Source organism: Protopterus annectens, chromosome 7.part0, assembly GCF_019279795.1.
Source record: "Protopterus annectens isolate FY-2018-M chromosome 7.part0, PAN1.0, whole genome shotgun sequence".
NCBI classification, from domain to species: Eukaryota; Metazoa; Chordata; order Ceratodontiformes; family Protopteridae; genus Protopterus; species Protopterus annectens.
In genome coordinates, this window is record NC_056739.1 from 1,059,059,892 (window position 1) to 1,059,081,578 (window position 21,687).

At 44.8% G+C, this 21,687-nt stretch overlaps 1 protein-coding gene across 1 annotated transcript in view; it reads left to right on the forward strand.

The window, feature by feature from the left end:
• ACTR8 (actin related protein 8) overlaps positions 1-21,687 on the forward strand; it is a 663,070-nt gene that overhangs the window by 230,099 nt on the left and 411,284 nt on the right. Inside the window, exon 9 of the mRNA XM_044077614.1 lies at positions 350-445. Within this exon, the coding sequence (XP_043933549.1) occupies positions 350-445 (96 nt within the window). The remainder of the gene's footprint in view (positions 1-349; positions 446-21,687) is intronic.

Consider the following 21,687-nt stretch of genomic DNA (forward strand, 5'->3'; position numbering starts at 1 on the left):
GTGACGAGTCCCTCTCAGAAATATAAATTCCTCTGTATTTTTTTATTCTGTTGCTATAAACTGATTTTTTAGTTCAAATCTTCATTAAATGTTTGTACAAAGTATGAATAAATGGAGGGAAAAAAACAGATTTATTGTGCTTTTGACTTTACATGCATGCGTTCTGATGAAGTATTTGTATTTTAGAACTTGCACCTGACTACTTTGATATGCATCTCAGATTGTTTTCTTACTCTAGACTGATACAGACCAATTTATTTTCCCCAGCAGAATAATACCTAATGTTTGATGAAAGCAGATTGCTAATGACAACTTTATTTTTTTTATTCTGCTCAAATTAAATTTCTAGGATATCTCTGGACTTCAGGATCATGAATTTCAAGTTCGCCACCCTGATTCTGCTGCATTACTTTATCAGTTTCGACTAGGTGATGAAAAGCTACAGGTATAACTCATTTCTGCTGAATATCATCTTTGTCATTTGGTTCTCATCTGTATAACAACCAATACCACATTTATATCAGCTTATAATGTTAAATTTAGTTTACTGTTATAGATGTCTTTTGTTTTGTCCCATGGTGACTCTTAAATTGTCAGCCTCTCTCTCTATGCACCAACTTCCCTTGGCGCACGTAGAGCATTCTTACAATGAGTATATGGACATGTGACTGAGAAACCATTTTATTTTGTAAGAATTCGTACATTTTGCATTTCATCCTAAGATGCATCCTTGAAAAGTTTCTTCAGTCAGTGTGCAAGAAACAGACATTTCAAGTAGCCAAGCAATTACTGGGTCATGAGTCCAGATGGATTCATAGCAAATGTGGAATCAGCCATGATTTCAGACTACATGAAATTCTCATTCTTCACTCTGCTACTATTGATTGGTTCAAGTACTCTCCCTTTCTGATGCTAACAGTGCCCACCAGTAAACTAACAAGACATACTACTGTTACTTCAGGACACCAACATCCCAGTGACCTCAAGGCTACTGAAAGAAGCCAAAACTAAATGACATACTGAAGAGCTTAAATCTTTAATGACTCTACATGATAAAGCTTGGGAAATATGGAAACAAGACCACATTCACAACAACTATGAACATTACAAAACTCTGAGGAATGTGACCAAACATGCCACCTACAGACTCAAAAACCAGATGACTAAAATCTAAACAAACCTCCCTTCTTCGTTCCCCTAAACATTTCTGTCAGGAAGTAATAGGGAGGCGTTCTCCAAGGGAATTATCCAGTCGAAGATGCACAGCCTGCCCATAAAATTATTGAGCCTTCCCACATACTCGCTTAGCTGCAGTACAGCCCCACAACAAAGGCAGCTGCAGTACAGCACTACAACAGACAGCCTAACTCCTTGAATTTTTTTTTTGCAACTTTTTATGTCTCAAAAATCACCTGTAAGCAAATTTTATTTCTACTTGTGTATATTCCTATGGAGTCACCACCTGGACATAACATTCTCTCTCCTTGGTTCTAATACCACTGCATAAATTTCATCACCACCCCTCTTAAGCACTTTTGCAACCTTTGACTCATCACTAATATTATGCTAAATGTTTGGAAATACTCTTTTTGTCAGGACATCTCCAAAACAAGCCAAGCCTTTTCTTGCAGTCACTTCTGCCACATCTATATCCTTCCCATTTTTGATAAAGTTCTTGAAAAAAAAATCACATGTAACCAACTTACTACATACCTACAAAAATACCACCTACTCACCATTAAACATCAGGGATTCTGGGCTGGTAAGAGCACAGTGACTGCCCTATGGAACCTGACTGATGACAGCTTAAGTAATATGGATAAAGGAAATCTTACTGGAACTCTCTTCCTAGACTTAACCTATGCTTTTGAAATGGTCAAACCAACCAGATGTTCTTTGTGTTTTACTGTTGCAGTCATCACACTTGGGTTATCTGCCTGCAGGTAACCCTCAGTCGGCCCGAATACCAGAGACTTAGTATATCTGCGTCAGTTGCTGTCACTTCAGGACTGATGTCAGGTCGTCAGGGGTATAAAAACAGGCAGCTGACACCATTAAATAAGTCTTTTTTTGTCAAGGAGCCCAAAGCAGAAGCAGTTCGCACGAGTGCCAGTCAGGCACTACCTGAGTTTTCCTTTCCAAATTGAATCATCCTGAAGTCTTCTAAAGCTAAGTACCCCATTGGGGATTCTTTTTTCTTGCTCTAACCGATGTCAGAAAAAGTTAACAATTGTCTCGCCTGTGGAAAGCAAGTACCACACTGAGATTTTCATTCTTACTGCATCACCTGTTTAGGCCCAGGCCACGATGTACCTCGCTGTTGGTTTTATGCCTTGTTCAACGCCCGAACTATGTGTTGTCGGGCCCTTATTGTCGCTAAATACTTTTGTTGTCAGTCTCCGTATTCTGAAATGGCTTCGGTAAGCCATCCAATTTCCGATCTTCCAGAAAAAGTAAGGATAAAGACAGCAACAGACTGCACAGGTCTAAAACTGCTGATGACGCTTCCATTAAGCTAGTCGCCAGCTCGCCAGTACTCAGGGAGATGCTTTCACAGCCCCTGATGCCCACTTCTGTGGATTTGCAGGCCACTTCTGAGACAGTTTGGAATCTGGTATGCCGCGAGACTCTCCTTTGACTACGGAACCTGTGGATGGGTCTGGAGCCGCTGTGCAGGCACCGGCTTCCGAGGAAGTTCTTCGCATTACCAATATTCGACACAAACCAACGACTTCTTTTGCGTCTTCAGTTCTGTCTAAAACTACCATGTTTCTAAGACCAGGAGTACAAGCATCGCCTAAAAACTGACAACCCAAACTCAAGCACCTGCTTCCTTGACACAATCTCAAATGCTTAAAATGGCAGAAGACCTGATCATGCTGATCAGCCTTCCCTGCTAAGAGAAAAAGAGACCTGTCCCCAGCAGCTTTAACTGACCAAGAGTCCGAGGACTCTGAGGTTTCTGAATATGAAGACATGCCTTTATCTGCTTATGAGGATTCAGATGCAGAGGTATCCATTCCCTCTGCCTCCCCTCCAGAGGATTTTTCTTTTGGTGAAACCCTACATACTTTCCACTGGGAATGCCAAGATTGTCCTCAGTCCTAAAAGAGACTCAGAGAATGTTTAGATTTGCCGCAGCATAGACCTTTAGCTATCCCTCCTGTTTTGGATGATGTCTTTATGGAATCCAGTCTAACGCCTGATACTTTACTCCCTGCTCCAAGGAAACCAGAGAGGTACTACAGAGTCCCTGACTCTCACAAATTTATTTTCAAAAATCCTACTGCTGACCCAAAGGTCATTTCTCAGGGGCCTAATGGTATAAAAGCAACTACAGCTAAGAATCCCACTCCTTCGGACAGGGATTCCCGAGCTTTAGACAGATGGGGTAAAAACTATACACCTCTGCAACTCTCGCCATTAGGGCATTGAATTACCAGTTTCACATGCTAAAATACCAGCAACATATTATGGGACTCATTAAGCAAAAATGATCTACCTTTACAGACTGTGCAGAAAATAAAGAATTACAGGAGCTTATGCATTCTGCAAGCCAAGTCAGCAAGCATACCTTGCAATGTGGGTTTGATGCCCTAGAAGCATCTTGCAGGGCAGCAGTCACTGGTTCTGTACTGAGAAGGCATGCTTGGCTTAAGGAACAGAAAATTACTAGACGCTCCCTTGAACAAGGACACTCTGGCACCAAAGCAGCAGAGGTTCTAAAAAAAGATGGAAGAAAAAGCTAAGTCTATGCAGACAGTCAAAGATTTTTTGCAAGTGCAACCTCCAAGATTTAGTAGGCATTACCCTCGAAACATTGGTCCTTTCCAGCCCCCTCAAGGCCATCTCAAACTAGACCTAGGGGAAACAGACCCCCCCCAGATTACAGTCTCATGGTATGCAGAGATCTAAACAATGGAGTACCTCCACTTCTAAAACATGGAGTGCTAAACCACCCCCTTATGGAAAGAATTCACAATGACTTCTCAGTTCCACTCCTCACCTCTGCTCAATTGCTCGTGCCCCTAAGACAAAAACTTGCCCCCCATGCAAAAAACTGGACCTCCTTCACCAAAGACTGATGGGTCCTCAACATTGTATTCCAGGGGTACAAATTTTACTTCTACACACTGCCAACCCCAAAAGGGTTCACAGACTTTCCTTCAAACCAGTGGGCAGAAGCACAAAGCCAAGTTCAATCCCTGCTCTTCATAAGGGCAATTCATCCTGTTCCTGCAGAACAGATAGGTCAAGGGTTTTATTCCAGATTTTTCCTGGTACCCAGAAAAGAGGGGCACTTGGCACCCAATCCTAGATCTTTCCATTCTAAACACCTTCCAGGTGGTACCAAAATTAAAATTGCCCACCCTTCAGCAGCTTCTTCGTATGCTGTCCAAAGATGCCTGGTTAGCCACCCTAGACCTAAAAGAAGCCTATCTGCACATCCCTATCAGGGACTCGTGCAGGAAATATCTACATTTCAGGGCAGGATCTATGCATTATCAGTTCTCTGCACTTCCATTTGGCTTATCCACTGCTCCCAGAGTCTTCACAAAATGCCTGGCTCCAACCATTGCCTACTGCAGACTGAGAAAGATTCAGATATACCCTTACTTGAATGATTGCCTGATTCAGGCAGACAGTCAGGAAAAGCTTTTAAAAGGCTTTTAGAAAGTATTTAAAGTGTAGTATTGAGTATGTAAGTTGTTCTGAAGAAATCTACGTTGAGTACATGAAAGCGCTTAACCTTTTGCTTATGTACTTCGCTCAATAAATGATTTGGATACTGTGGATCGTGGTGTTTCATTCAGGGGAGCTGCTTTTTCGATTGTTGGTTGTTTTATTCCTGGGAGTAAGCTTGAACACAGCATCCCAGATGGCATTCCTTACTAAAGAAAAACAAGCCTGTCTTAACAGGCTCCTTTGCTCAAATGGCCACCGGAAGCCAGCTATCCGCAAGGAAAATCCTGCAGGCTCTAGGGTTCATGGCCTCTTGCATTCTACTAATTCCATATGCCACACTGTATATAAGGAAACTTCAATGGTACATAAAGTCTTTGGTGTCAACATTCTCAGGACCTGGAAACCATAATACCTTGTCTAAAGACAGAGTTTCTTTGGTGGGTAGCGGCATGCAACCACAACAAGGGGGATCCCTTTACACAACCCCACGCCACCCAGACCCTAACCAAAGATGCATCAGACTATGCCTGAGGGGCACATCTGGATGACAGGTGCATTCAGGGCCACTGGAGCCGAAGTCAAATTCATCTGCACATTAACCAAAAAGAAATGCTAGCTGTTCAGCACGCTCTGACAGCTTTCAGATCCCTTCTGTCACCAGGACTCCTGCTGATAAAAACAGACACCATGTGATACATCAAAAAGGAAGGGTGTAACCACTCTGCAGGCTAGCCATGACCCTGTGGAACATGGCTTTGGATCTGCATATTCATCTGCAAGCTCATTTCCTACCAGGCAAACAAAATTCTCTGGCAGACGACTTGAGCAGAAATCTCCTAGACCCACATGAGTGGCAGTTAGACCCCAGCACTTTCAGCCTTCTAAGCCAAAAATGGGGGACCCCGGAGGTGGACCTTTTTGCCTCCCCCTACAATCACCAGCTTAGCAAATTATGCGCCAGGACACTTCATAACAGGGCCTGGAAATTGGATGTTCTATCCTTCCAGTGGGTGCACCTCTCAATCTATGCATTTCTCCCTCTGCCTCTTCTTACAAGAATACTACTCAAGTTAAGACGGGACAGACCAAGGGCAATCCTGATTGCCCAGACTGGCCACACCAGCACTGGTACCCACTACTGCACAGCTTGTCACCAGTGCCACCATGGCACCTACCCCAGATCCCAACCCTCCTCACTCAGCAGGAGGGACAGATCTTGCATCCACAACTGCAAACCCTGAACCTTGCCGCCTGGCTTATTCCTTGAATTCTCCCCCAGTGACCAGTTTAAGCAAGCAGGTGCTGGACGTCATTCTTAAAGCCAGAAGAACTAGTACAAGGAAATCCTATGCTGATAAGTGGAAAAGGTATTGTTCCTGGAGTCAATATAAAGGAGCGGACACAGCACTTCCCTCCTTACCTCTAATCCTGGATTATCTAGCAGATCTACTCCACAGAGGCCTGTCCTTCTCTTACATTAAGATCCATGCCTGTGCCATCTCGGTTCATTACAACACTGAGCCACCTCTATTCTCTCACCCTGTCATCAAACAGTTCCTGAGAGGGGCCAACAACTTAAGGTCATCAAGGAGAGCCCCCACTTCTGCTTGGGACCTTAACTTTGTACTGGAAATGCACATGCTACCTCCCTTTGAACCTGCATCGTCATCAGAGTTAAAGTTCCTCTCTTGGAAAACAGCATTGCTTCTGGCCATCACTTCAGCTAGAAGAGTGTCTGAGCTACAAGCAGTTATGGCTGTGGAACCTTTCATTATTTTTCATGCTGACAGGGTCTCCCTCAGGACTAATCCTACTTTTATGCCTAAAGTGGTGTCCAGTGTAGCTCTCAACCAATCCATCCATTTACCAACCTTCTTTCCCATCCTCAAAATAAATGGGAAAGGATCCTGCACTCTTTAGACGTGCACACACAGCTCTGATTCTACCTTGATAGGACTAATCCCTTCAGGAAATCTGACCAGTTACTAGTCAGTTTTGCATCAGGGGCAGAGGGCAAGGCCATATCAAAATAATTTCCAAAGGGATAGCACACTGTATCCATTTTCGTTACAATCACCATGGGAAACAAACCCCTAAGGGGGTAAGAGCGCATTCCACTAGGGCGACCTCTACAGCATTCCTCAGGGAAGTCCCAATGAGGGACATTCTGGAAGCTGCTACCTGGAGGTTCTGTTCACAACTTCACCAAGCATTACCACCTTGCCTGTCTTTTCCAAATCCAGGGCGGGTTTTGCAACAGCAGTCCTGCAGGGCATACAACCCCAACTCTTCTTGACTGCCTCCACCCATTCTTCAGCTTTGGGAATCAACCTAAGTGTGATGACTGCAACAGTGAAACATGAAGAACATAGTACAGTTGTGTACACTTACCATAAATATAGATGTATAGTGTATTCACTGTTGCAGTCCTGTTTTTCCACCCTCCAACCCCCTTATCTTTCTCTCTCTCTCGATTACTAACCCCTTACAGGGCTATTGGTATTTATTTTTTACTGGAGGTTTTTTTCCACCATAACTTAGCTCCCTGTTTAGGGGGCTCCTGACATTTGGGGCAAGAAAAAATTATGTAACGGCATCAGCTGCCTGTTTTTATACCCTTGACAACCTGACATCAGTCCTGAAGTGACGGCAACTGACGCAGAAATACTAAGTCTCTGGTATTTGGGCTGACTGAGGGCTACCTGCAGGCAGATAACCCAAGTGTGATGACTGCAACAGTGAATACACTTAAACATCTACATTTATGGTAAGTGTACACAACTGTAATTTCTTCTTCTCTAGCTACAAGACATTGAACCATGTAGTGACATTGGGGCTGATCCCAAAAACTTTCTATCCAAGCCTTCATTCCAGGTAAAGATGTGACCTAGTCTTTCCAGGAGATGTTCATCGTGCATACAGCTGCAGTCATAACAGATGGGTTCTCCTGCCGTCAGGCGGGTCCTCAGTCGGCCGAATTCCAAAGTCTAGGTCCGGCGTCGGTTGTCGTCGCTTCTTCCCTGACGTCAGTGCGACAGGGGTATAAAAGAATCAGCCGACACCATTTTCTCCAGTCTTTCTTGCCGTGCGGTGCCTGAAGCAGAAGCAGTTCGTAAGTCGGTCGGCCAGCTCCTGAAATTACGAAAATTTTGCAACCGAAGTCTTCTTGAAAGCTAAGTACCCCGTTGGGGAAACTTTTCTTGCCTCAGACCGATGTCAGACAAAGTTAATAATTGTATTTCATGTGGGAAGCAAATTCCGCATAAGGATTTCCATTCCCTCTGTATTCCTTGTTTAGGCCCAGACCACGACGTCTCGGTCTGTCGCTTTTGTGCTACATTCAACAAACGCACCATTAAGCGTCGGGCAGAGTTCGCCCAGCATTATTTTGGCAAGACATTTAACTATATTATGTCGTTGGATACTCCGACTCCAGTTTTGTCTAAAAAGCGCAAAGATAAGGACCGACACACGAGGTCCGCGGCCTCTACCGACACCGCGCCAATGCTGACTACACGTGGTCCGGTTCTCAGCGAGGTGCCTACACAGCCCCTGACTACCGACGACACTTCATTGGCAGTGTCTCCTGTGCCCGAGGTCGCAGGCTCGTCGGCCCACACCCCGACTACAGATACCGAAGCCACTCTTGGCGGTGAATCTCAAAATGTGGACAGGTCCACCTCCTCTCAAGGTGTCTTCAGACCTTCCTCTTCTTTTTCCATCAAGGCTTTCACTAAGTCTAAAGCAGCCATGCATTCTAAGAGAAAAGCTACACAGGGCCCATCTCCAGGCCCCATGCCTAAAAAACAGATGCTTAAAATGGCTGAGGATTTAATTACTCTTATCAGGGGTTCTCTGCCCCGGACAAAAGGCCCAGAGTGGAGGAAGAATCCCCCTCCTCTGATCAGGGATCCATTATTTCAGAGCACTCTGATGATCAGGAACATTCTTACTCCCCTTTTGAAGACTCTGATGCAGAGGAGTCCATTCCCCTCTGTATCCGGTCCCACAGGATTACTCATTTGGGGAAACTTTGCATACCTTAAGAGAACACTTCCACTGGGAAGGCCAAGATTATTCAGATTCCAAGAAAAGGCTTAGGGAATTTCTCTTGCTACCTCAGCACAGGCCTCTGGCTATACCTCCTGTCTTGGACATACTAGATGATGTGTACTCAGGCCTGCCTTAACCCGGATTCTCTACCTCCAGCCCCAGTCAAGCCTGACAGGTACTACAGGGTTCCTGACTCACACCAATTTCTATACAAAAGCCATGCTGCTGACCCAGAAACCATCTCACAGGGTCCCAAGGGAATTAAGGCCTCCACTGCTAAAAATCCATTACCTTCCGAGAGAGAATCCAGATCCTTAGAAAGGTGGGGAAAAAAGGTATATACCTCGGCTACCTTAACCATGAGGGCATTAAACTGTCAGTTCCATATGCTAAAGTACCAACAGTTTTTGTTATCACAATTGAAAAGTAAAATGTCACAACCTGAACAACCAGACTTGAAGGAGTTGCAGGATTTGATGCATAGTGCAGAACAAGTGGGTAAACATACCTTACAATGTGGTTTTGATGCTCTAGAGGCCTCATGCAGAGCTGCTGTTACAGGATCAGTTATACGTAGACATGCCTGGCTCAAGGAACAAACCTTGCCAGATCATGTCAAAGCTAAATTACTAGATGCCTCTCTACAAAAGGATGTATTATTTGGTGCTAATGCTGAGGAGGTATTAAGGAAAATGGAGGAAAAGGCTAAATCAATGCAAACTGTAAAAGATTTTCTACAGGTACAACCCCCACGTTTCAGTAGAAATTGGCCTTCCAAAAATTGGTCCTTTCCAGCCACGGCCAGACCCCAAAGAGGTAGATACAGGCACCCGAGGTGCAGAGGGCAATCCCAAGGATCGTTTAGAGGCAGACAATGGCAAGCTTCTACACAAAGAGGTGCTGAGGATAACTCGCAACCATTCAGAAAGCAAGCCCAATGACTTTCCCCTTTGCATGCCAAGCAAGACTCAAATGGCAGCACCCTTAGGAAAACTGGCATTATTTTCAAAAAATTGGCATATTGTCACAAAAGACAAATGGATCCTGGACATTATAAACAGAGGCTACAGATTCCATTTTCACACCCTTCCAAAAATGAGAGGCATGCCGAACCTGCCACACAGTCAAAGGGGCAGAGGCACAAAGTCAAATTACAGATCTCATAGACATGAAAGCTATTCAAGAGGTACCTACGCGAACAAGGTCAAGGTTTTTATTCCAGACTATTCCTGGTACCAAGGAAGGGAAAAGATTGGAGACCTATTTTGGACCTATCCATCCTAAACACATTTCTACTCGTACCAAAATTCAAGATGCTCACTCTACAGCAGCTTCTTCCCATGCTGGGCAAGGAGTCTTGGCTGGTAACATTGGACCTCAAGGAGGCATACCTGCATGTCCCAATCAGACAAAATTGCAGAAGATACCTGGGATTTCTTGCAGGTTCAACCCATTATCAATTCTCTGCATTGCCCTTTGGCTTATCTACTGCACTCAGAGTATTCACGAAATGCCTGGCATCAGTAATTGCCTACTGCAGACTTCAAGGGATACAAATATACCCCTATTTGGATGACTGCCTGATCCAAGTGGACAGCAAGCACATTCTTCTGAAACATCTGGCTTATGTAATAATGTTGTTGAATTCTCTGGGATACACAGTCAACAAAAAGAAATCAAGGCTAATACCCTCTCGGAAAATAATTTTCCTGGGTGCCAACTTGGACACAAACACCCAGATGGCCTACCTCACGCCAGAGAAGCAGGGGCAACTAACTCAGTACTTCAGAGCACTAGCAAATTGCACCAGGCTGACTGCAAGGAAAATCCTGCAGGCTCTGGGATTCATGACATCTTGCATCTTACTAATCCCATGTGCAAAGCTGCATATGAGGAAACTTCAGTGGTACCTGATAAACCTATGGTCTCAACACAGCCACAGTTTGGAAACAATAATACCACTAATTCCATGTCTACAAAAGGAATTTCTGTGGTGGGCTCAAGCATGCCAAACAAACACAGGTCTCCCATTCAGCAAGCCTCAAGCAAATCAAGTCATCACAACAGACGCCTCGGACTACGCCTGGGGGGCGCACACGACAGATCGGTGCATTCAGGGCAAATGGTCCCAAAAAGAAAAGCACCTTCATATCAATCAAAAGGAAATGCTAGCAGTAATAAATGCTATTATAGCTTTCAAAGACCTTCTGCAACCAGGTCAACTATTGATAAGAACGGACAACACCACAGTAACGTGGTACATAAACAAACAGGGAGGAACACATTCATACCCCCTATGCAGACTGGCCATGTCACTTTGGAACAGGGCAATGGACTTACAAATGGAACTACAAGCACAGTACTTGCCAGGCAAGGAAAACACGCTGGCAGACAACCTAAGCAGAAATATGACAGATCCACACGAATGGAAGTTGCATCCTCAAGTTTTTACAGAGATAATACAAGCATGGGGAAGGCCAGACATATATTCTCTTTGCCTCCTACAAAAATCACCAATTGACAAAATTCTGCTCAAGGATTTTTCATCCAAAGGCCTGGAGAGTTGGACGCTCTCTCTTTCAGTTGGACATCAATGACAGTTTATGCCTTCCCACCTCTTCCTCTGCTGCCCAAAGTTCTATTGAAAACCAGAGCAGACAGACCAAAGATGATTCTCATTGCTCCAGACTGGCCAAGACAACACTGGTACCCACTCCTGAGGAGCCTGCCTCTAATGCCTCTTCTCCTGACTCAGCACAGCTTCAAAACTCTTCACAGTCAGCTAAAAACACTCAATCTAGCCGCATGGAAGATTCCTTCGCATCACAACAGACCCTACTCTCCAAGGAGGTGCAGGATGTCATTTTGGAGGCCAGAAGGCCGTCTACTAGAAAAGCTTACTCCGCAAAATGGAAACGGTTTTGTGTCTGGAATAAGAAAAAGGGCCAGGATCCTGCAAAACTGAATTTATTACCTCAAATATTACAGTATCTAGCTGAGCTGCTAAGCAGTGGACTTTCATTCTCCTCCATCAAAATCCATGCCTCAGCCATTTCTGCAGAATACAACACTGATCCACCCTTATTCTCTCACCCTCTCTTAAGACAGTTCCTCAGAGGGGCTAAGAATCTAAAACCCCCAAGGAAACAACCAGTACCTGCTTGGGATCTCAATTTCATTCTGGAAAAACTGACCTTGCCTCCTTTTGAGCCAGCTGCCTCATCAGAGTTGCAGTATTTATCCTGGAAAACAGCTTTCCTTCTGGCTATTACCTCAGCTCGTAGAGTTTCAGAACTACAAGCTCTCATGGCTGTGCAGCCTTTTATCATCTTCCATCAGGACAAAGTTTCATTACGAACCAACCCGTCCTTTATGCCAAAAGTGGTATCCAGGGTAGCTTTGAATCAGGCCATACACTTACCTACCTTTTATCCTAATCCTCAAAACAAAGGGGAGAGATTACTACATTCCTTGGACATCCACAGACAACTGTGGTATTATTTGGACAGAACAAAGCCTTTCAGAAAATCAGAGCAGCTCTTTGTGTCCTATGCTATAGGAGCTCAAGGAAAGCCAATTTCCAAACAGACAATCTCAAAATGGATAGCCCACTGCATACGCTTTTGCTATTCTTTTCATGGCAAAACTGTACCTACAGGCATCAGATCTCACTCCACAAGGGCCACGGCTACCTCTGCAGCCTTTCTCAGAGGAGTTCCTACCAAAGATATTTTAGAAGCAGCCACTTGGAGTTCTGTGCATACCTTCTCCAAGCACTACCACCTTCCACTATACTCCAAATCTAGAGCGGGCTTTGCCACTGCAGTCTTTGCTTTATTTCACAAATTTATGTATTGCCTTCCTTCTGGGGGCACCTGACATCTGGGGCAAGAAAAACTGAAGAAAATGGCGTTGGCTGGTTCTTTTTTACCCCTGTCGCTCTGACGTCAGGGAAGAAGCGACGACAACCGACGCCGGACCTAGACTTTGGAATTCGGCCGACCGAGGACCCGCCTGACGGCAGGAGAACCCATCTGTTATGAGTGCAGCTGTATTAGCACTCTAACATCTACATTTATGGTAGGTACAAAACTGTACTTTCCTTCAGTAACTCGAGTCCCACAGAGCTCCATTCTAGCACCTCTTCTTTTTTCAGTCTTCATCAAGAAACATCCATAGGACCTGCCCCATCTATCAGTATTTTTTATGCAGATGATGTGGTCATCCATAGGTCTGATCCCTGATATTTTACAAATGAAACTCCAAAGGACATTTTAGCAACAGCACTGGCTAACTCCAAGAAACTGCTGCTTAATGCTAAAAAAAGACCATGTTATTCAGCACCCATCCATACCCCCCTTTCCTTTTGAATCTTTTTGATAACAGTCCTGCTAAAACTAGCACATTCTTTAGATATTTGGGGGCTCTGGCTAAATATATCACTAAACTTGTTTGAGCAAATACAAAGCCAAGATCAATAGTCAACTCTTCTGGGCAAACAAAATATCTTGTTCTTCTCACATCCAGCAAGGGTTGCTTCAGGAAATGGTATCCTTCTTGTTCACTTTGAGTATAGTCGCTCCTTGTTTGCAACTACCTTTGTCAAAAACACTGCTACCCTTCTGACCCTCTCCAATTAAATATTTCAGTTTGTAACGGACTCTTCATGGAGTGAATACCACTGCTTTACTCTTTCAGTGGCAAAGTGATTTCTAGTACAGGCCAGGCCAAATCTTTTTAGTTCCTTACTTTTCAGAATACTCAAACGTGATACCTCTTCCCCTCCATTCCAACCTTTTACTGCCACTCGAACATTTAACCTAAAATAACTACACATAATATTAATCCCCTCTTTCATCTTATTAGTTGCTGTTTGCTTTCCTAACCTGCTTCTGTTATCTCTACCACTTCTACTCCTCCTACTCTGTTCTGCATGATCTATTCCACTTATGTAACTTGACATGTATGTGTTTATATTTGGTTTGTTAAATCTAATATATATATATATATATATATATATATATATATGTGTGTGTGTGTGTGTTGTGTTTTCTATGATTACTCATAAGTAAATCACTGATGTTCTGTAGTCCTATCTCGCCTTCATTCTTACATATGGGATCGGAGCAGATCCTCCGCTCCGACTCAGCCTATTTACAAGCTGGAAGTCTTCTAGTTGGCTTGTGGCTAGGTAGGTATCCCATGGTGCACCAGTACAATCCTTAGATCTCATTTGCCATGTCGACGACTTCGGTTGTGCTCCTTGGCTCTGAATAAGTTTTTCAAAATTTTTGGATTATTCTCCTGTCTTACCTTTAATAGTGTTATATAACATTGTATAGTCATAGTTAGTGTAGTTTGCAAGTTAGAATAGTTAGCATTTATTAGTGCGCCATTTGTGTGCAATTTCTTTTAGTACAGTTGGCCTTTATAGTATTTGGTATCCTGTGTGCCAGTTTTCTCTTCTTTAATTAGTTATTGTAGACCCCTTTTGCCCTCAAGTTAGGCTGTGTGTTGTTAAGTAGTTATAAGTCTTAATTTTTTGTGTATCTCTGCTTGCTTATTTTATTAGTGTTTCAAACGGAATGAGGTTCTGTTCACCTTGTGTAGTAAATTCTAAAATTTACACTTTATTCCTGTTTTGTGTGTGTGAGTCTTTCTAATTGTTCAATTCCTCCCTAGGTCTGTTTTAGTTAGAAGACCTAGTTTCTCGTTTTCTATTCCTGTCTGGGCTAGGCCCGTTTAAGTTAGAGGACCTAGTCTTTGCGGTGTCTCTTTACCATTCCTGTAGGGCTAGGCCCGTTTAAGTTAGAGGACCTAGTTGTCCCTTTCTTTTTCTGTGTGTGTGTGTGTGTGTGTGTGTGTGTGTGTGTGTGTGTGTGTGTGTGTGTGTGTGTGTGTGTGTGAGAGAGATCATCTTCTGTGAGAATGTCGAAGGAAAGCAAGGATCGTAAGCCACCTGGCTTTAAAAAATGCATAAAATGCTCACAGAAGATGTCTGTAACAGATGGCCACAGTAACTGGGTTTACTGTCTTGGAACCATCCACTTACCGGAAACTTGCTTATTTTGCCACTCTTTCAGTGCTAGGGTGTTGCAAGAAAGAAAAAATAAGCTCATCCTAAAAGGTCTCCTAAAACCTTCCTTTGAGGAAGATCTGGCTAGCTCTTCCTCCTCCTCTGCTAGATCTCGGGGATCTAAAAAGGAAAAGTCCAAGTCCTCTAAGAGGCCCTCCCCGGCACCGGCTGGTGTCTTGGAACTGCCTCTTAAAATTGCTAAGTCTGACAAATCCACTGTCTCATCAGCTCTACAGAGATCGGAGCCAGTTGAGAGTTGTACTACTGGGTCAGCACCAAATAGCTCGGAGCAGACCTCTGAGAGTATTTTACAGAGCCGGTCTATGAAAACTCTACTGGTCTCCCATACATTGAAGTCACCAATACTGCAGAGATCCCGTTCTGCTACTCTGTCCTCTATGTCTTCCAGGAGTTTATCAGAAGAAGATGTGGAGTGGGTAGTGCTGAGACTTTTGAAGTCGTCTGCCTTACCAAAATTGTTGTTGGCTCTGACCCAGTCGGTTCTGGTGCCACTTGAGTCTGTTAAGCCCCCTTCGGTCATTCCTCCTCTGAACCATGATGGCCTTTCAGAGCTGGAGTGTTTTGTACCGCTGGTGGAACTTTCTGCTTCGGCTCCCCCAGTGGCTGTTTCGGAGCCAAGTTCCACTCCGACACTCTCTGTGCCATCCGTGGTGTCTAGGAGCTGAAGCTTCCCAGTCAGACCAGACAGGGACATCTGAAACCGAACCTCTTCTGTTCTGAGCCTCTCTCTCGGCGTGTAGGCAAGGGTAAGTTCGGATCGTACATCTATCTCGGAGCCAATTGCTCTGGAACCGATGGCATCCTTGGAGTCAAGGAGGTTTTTGGAGCTGGAGAGGTCGGCATTCAAGATGATGAGGAGTGTGCTGTCCCGATCTTCAGCTCCTACCAGGGGTACTGACACTCTTCCCCCTAAGGCACCTACTTCTGTCTCAGCTCCTACTCTCTCCTTGGAAAGCAGAGACCCGCAGCCTCGGGAGCCACCAGCCGGTGGCCCCTTTTCCGAGACCTCCCCAGAATATCCTTCCGAGGAGCCCCCATGGAAGAGAACATGTAAGAGGAAGCATGTAGACTCCCAGGGTGAGTCTCTGACCTCTGACGCTGATCTTGAGGAGTCAGAAGGGTCCCCCAAGTCGTCCTCTGATGATGTCTCCTTCATAGACATCCTGGAAATCCTTAAGCAGAGGTGCGGCTGGCCCACTGTTACCCCTTCTGATGAGGAGTCAGTGTACCTAAAGGCTTTTGGGTCTCAACCTTCAGCCTCTTGGGTGTCTCCACCCTTCGATTAACTGATGGAGCTAGTTAGTCAAAAGGTGTGGGATACTCCTGATGCCGTGGAGCCAGTTCCCAGGAGACCAACTAGATTTCTTTCTGCACCCCCAGAAAAGGATTTTTTGGCTAAAGGCGTTACCGTAGATGGCATGGTGTTGGCAGCGGCCACTAAGAAGGAGCTAGCAGAAACTTCTTCTGTTCATCCGCCAAATAAGGAGTCTCAAACAATGGACAGATATGGGAAGCGTATCTTCTCTTCAACAGAATTTACCCTTAGATCGTTGAACTACCTTACACACTTCACGAGGCTTCAGAGAGATCTCCTTAAGGAGTTAGGAGATTCTCTACAAGGTACATGTACTGAGGGAGCCCCTGACAAGGTGTCTGCCCAGTTGTCCACCTTGAACTCTATCGTCAACTCGTCCATGAGGCTTATTTCGTATGCAGATGATGGAGTGAGTAGAGCAGAGGGTTCAGGAATTTCCCTAAGGTGTCATTCCCGGATGCATTTGTGTAATTTTGCAGAACCGTTAAAGTCTGCTTTTACCAACACCCCCTTCGATGGTTCCTCATTGTTTGGACCTAAGGTAGAGGACACTCTCACCTGGTGCGTGCAAGAAGGAAAAACACTCTCTGCTGTGGGAGTATGTTTTATTGTACCCTGTAGACCATACCCTAAGGGTCAGAGGGATGGTAAAATGTGGTTCAAGAAGTCCCAGAGGTTTTTCCAGGATGCACAGGGTGACTCCTCCTTCAGAGGCAGAGGAGGAAGAGGAAATGGTAGACGTTGCCCTAGAGGCAGGGGCGGACCACAAAATCAGGGAGGTCGCAATTCCTTTCAGGGCCGACCTTACCAGTGTTCCTGATGTGGGGCCTTACTGTGCTTCTCTGGGGCCAATCAGGGGTCGAATTTCTTTGTATCTAGAAGCCTGGCTAAGTATCCCTCAAGACAAATGGGTACAAAAAATTATTACCAGAGGTTATGTCACACCCTTTTCTCTTCCATCTTTTGTTCCCAAGAGGATCCCATATGTTCCACCCAATCACAGGGATCAGGCAACTGTGGAGGTCAACAAATTGCTGGCAAAAAGAGTCATCCAAACCGTCCCAGCAGACCAAATAGGATCTGGAACTTACTCTAGATTCTTTTTAGTACCAAAACATACAGGTGACTGGATGCCCATCTTAGACCTCAGCAGACTGAACGAATCAGTAAAGAAGGACAAGTTCGGGATGGTGACACTGCAGTCTATACTCCTGTTATTAGGAAAAGACAATTGGATGTGCTCAGTAGATCTCCAAGACACCTACTACCACATAAAAATGGACAGGGCATCGAGGAGTCATCTATGCTTCCGGCTGGGAGTCAGTGATTACCAGTTTCGTGCTCTTCCTTTTAGTCTCACCACAGCCCCCAGGGTGTTCACCAAGTGTATGGCAGTAGTGACATCTCACCTGAGACGTCAAGGATTCCAGGTGTTTCCGTATCTGGATGACTGGACCTTGACTGCCCCCACCAGGCATCTACTTCTTCAGACCAGGGACAACTACCATCCAGCTTTGTGTCCAGTTGGGAATTTCTCTAAATTGGGAAAAATCTGCTTTATTGTCCTCTCAATCTGTGATTTTAATAGGCACAAAGATAGACACAGTAGACATGTTGTCTCGTCTTCCCATAGAAAGGTCACAGAATCTTCTCCCCTTATGAAAGATCAAAGCCAAGACTATTCTGCAGCTTCTAGGGACCATGGCTTCCACCATATTACTAATGCCACTAGCCAGACTACACATGTGGATTCTTCAGTGGCTCCTGTCGTCCCAATGGTCTTTTCAGCACCTACCATTATCTCATCACATACTGCGGACAGACTCTTGAAAGAAGGACCTCATTTGGTGGACTCTACCCAATCATTTAACCACAGGCACTTCATTTATTCCTCACCAACCGGTTGCCACTGTGACCATGGATGCCTCACAGATAGGGTGGGGGGTGGGGCATTATCTAGGCAGGACTGTCCAAGGCACATGGCAAGATCATGAGGCTCACCTGCATATCAACATTCTAGAGATGAGGGTGGTGCTCTTGGTGTTGCAAGCACTTCACGACCTTCTGCCTCTGGGGACTATTGCAATACAATCAGACAACATGTCGGTATTATGGTACATCAACAAACGAGATCTTACCCAGTCTGTCGAGAGGCCATTCAAGTTTGGAAAAGGGCAATAGCTTCCCAGCGTTTTCTGGTGGCAATGCACATTCCAGGGACAACCAACGTGATAGCCGACAAGCTCAGCCGGGCAACCCTGATGCCTTATGAGTGGTCTCTGAAGCAGGAAATAGCGGAGCAGATTTTCCACAGATGGGGACAGCCTTGCTACGATCTCTTTGCCAACCTGATCAATCCCAAGTGCAGCAGCTACTTCTCCCTCATCCCCCCTCGGGGGGACTCGCCGAGAGATGCACTTGTTCACGATTGGCCCCTGGGTCTCCTTTATGCTTTTCCTCCCTTTCCTCTCATACCCAAGGTTATTCAGAAAGCAAAATGGCTGGGAAGCAAACTGATCCTCATTGCTCCTTACTGGCCTCGTCAGGTTTGGTTCCCTTTTCTTGGACCTCTTCTCCTAGACGATCCTTGGATTCTGGACCCAGTACCAGATCTCTTAGCTCACGTGTCATGCTCGCTTCATCCCTCCTTATATACCCTCAGTTTGACAGCGTGGCTGCTCCAGTTCCATCCCTAGTCAGGCTTCACGACTTCTCCGTGACTCATATCCTTACGTCCTCTCATAAACCTTCCACTAGGAGATTCTATTCCAGTAAATGGAGGAGATTCTCTATCTGGACGAAAAAAAGAATGTTGACCCTTATACCACCTCCATTCCAGTGGTTTTTGAATTCCTGTCTGAGCTTTTCCACCAAGGATCTGCGGCTGCCACTATCAGGGTTCAATTGGCAGTGATTTCAAATTTTCATCTAGGCATTCAAGATTCTAATCTGATGTCACATAGGCTGTGCAAAATTTTCCTTAAAGGTGCCACTTTAAGATCCCCTTTTCAAGAACCTGTTGCTTCATGGGATATAAATTTTGTGTTATCCAAACTGACTTCTCTTCCCTTTGAGCCTTCTCATTCATCTACTTTGAAATTCCTGTCTTGGAAGACTTTGTTTTTTGGTGGCTATCACATTGGCCAGAAGGGTATCAGAGTTACAAGCATTGTCTGTAAAACCCCCTTATCTGATTTTTCAAAAAGACAGAGTATCTCTTCATAGGTTCATAGGTTCATACTAGGCTATCTGCCCAAGGGCATTTATAAGCCTAGCCCATAGTTATTTGGCTTTCGCCACCCCTTTAGTTTGAATAAAACTATGCCTATTATTTTGCTGTGCCTCTGTCAAGCAGTGACACTGAAGTAATCCCTGGGGTATATCTGATCCCCATCCATTGGTCAAGATTCCTCTTGAACAAGGCCAGCGAGGTGCTCTGCCTCACATGTACCGGGATTTTGTTCCACAGCATAGGGAGTCTCTGGGTGATGAATCTGTCCCTCCAGCACGTTCTATTAATAACCGTGTCAAGGTTTAAGTCTCCCGCCTTGTGGTTCTGAGGGATCTAGATTTTTGAGGTGATGCATATTCATCAAATCAGGGTTTGACATGGCCTCATATGTCAGGCACAGGTCACCTCTGAGCAAGCGGTATGAGACTGAATAGAGCTGGAGTTCTTTCAGTCGGGCAGCATAAGACATATTTTTGAGATCCTTTATCCTTTTGGTGAGGAACTTTTGGGGCCTTTCCAGCTGTTGCAGGTGTCGGGTCAGATACATTCCGAATGGGGCATTGTACTCAATCATAGGTCTAATGAGTGATGAGTACAGGGGGACGATGACCTCCCTTGATCTAGATGTGAATCCCTTCATGATCAGGTGGGCAATGTAGAAGGTTTTCCTAACCACTTTAGCAACATGAGTGTCAAACGAAAGGCTACTGTCAACCTGGGTCCCCAGATCCCTGATGACTTCTTCTGTGCTCAGTGGATTGCCACCTATATGGTAGCTAGGGGTAACCTTGTTTTTCCCAAAGGGTATGACTATGCATTTCTTGGCATTTAACTTTAGGCCATGGCTCTGGCACCAATTATCCATTTCTGTGAGGCCCTTCTGAAGGATATCTGTGTCAGATGTGTTTTCGACTATGGCGCTAAGTTTGCAGTCATCTGCAAACTTTGTCAGCCATAACCCTCCTGTGTTTGCTTGTACTTCAGAAAAGTAGATGCCGAACAAGAGTGGACCCAGGACTGAGCCCTGTGGGACACCACTTGTGACAGGCTTTGAGTCTGACATGGCTCCAGCAACTCTGACCCTGTGGGTTCTGTCACTTAGCCAGTTTGCAACCCATCTTGTGATGTATGGGTTTACATTCAAGCTGATGAGTTTTTCGATGATACCTGAGTGGGGTATTGTGTCGAAGGCCTTTGCCAGGTCAAGGTAGGCTGTATGAACTGCCTTTCCCTCATCAATGGCCTTGGTGACTGTCTCGAAAAAGTCAACCAAGTTTAAAAGGCATGATCTGCCTTTGACAAAGCCAAACTGGGTTGGATCCAAAGTCTGCAAGTTCCCTATGTCTTTATTTATGAGTTCTAATCCTTCCTTTGTCCCCAAGGTCTGTTCCCATGCCACTTTGAATCAATCCATAGAACTTCCAGTGTTCTTTCCAAATCATTCCAATGCAACTGAATACAGGTTTTATCAGTTGACTGTCCATAGACAATTACATTTTTATTTGTACCAGACCAAGGAATTCAGGAAATCAGGTCAATTATTTTCCTTCTCAGAATCCAGGTCAGGTTTACCAGTTTCCAAAGTAACAGTCTCAAATTGGATTTCTAGCTGTATAGCTTACGTTTACAATTCTGAGGGTAGACCTTTACCCTTCAAATTCAAGGCTCATTCTACAAGATCTCAGTCTACCTCTGCAACCTTTCAAGCCAGGGTCCCCACTTGATAATATTTGTGTAGCAGCAACTTGGGCTACCCCTCGCACATTTATTACTCATTACAAATTGGATTTAACCTCCAGGGGTAGAGCATCCTTTGGTTCCATGGTACTCAGGAGTATTTTTCCTTGAGCCACCCAAGAATAAGGTGCTAGGGGCGCTGTCCCATATGTAAGAATGAAGGCGAGATAGGACTACAGAACATAAAGAAGATATGTACTCACCATAACATTCCATGTTTGTAGTCCATCTCGCCCTTCATTCTTACAAACCCACCCTCCTACCCCCATCCTGGAAGTACCTGGAGACAGAAAAATATTGTTATCATTATTTTATGAAGACATTTTAGTATTGGCTTCTTTCTGTATGTTGGTTATTGTTTCTCATAGTTAGCAGCAAACAAGATCTGGGGATTGTATTGGTGCACCACAGGATACCTACATAGCCGCGAGCCAACTAGAAGACTTCCAGCTTGTAAATAGGCCGAGTTGGAGCCGAGGATCAGCTCCGATCTCATATGTAAAACGAAGGACGAGATGGACTACAAACATGGAATGTTATGGTGAGTACATAACTTCTTTTTATTTT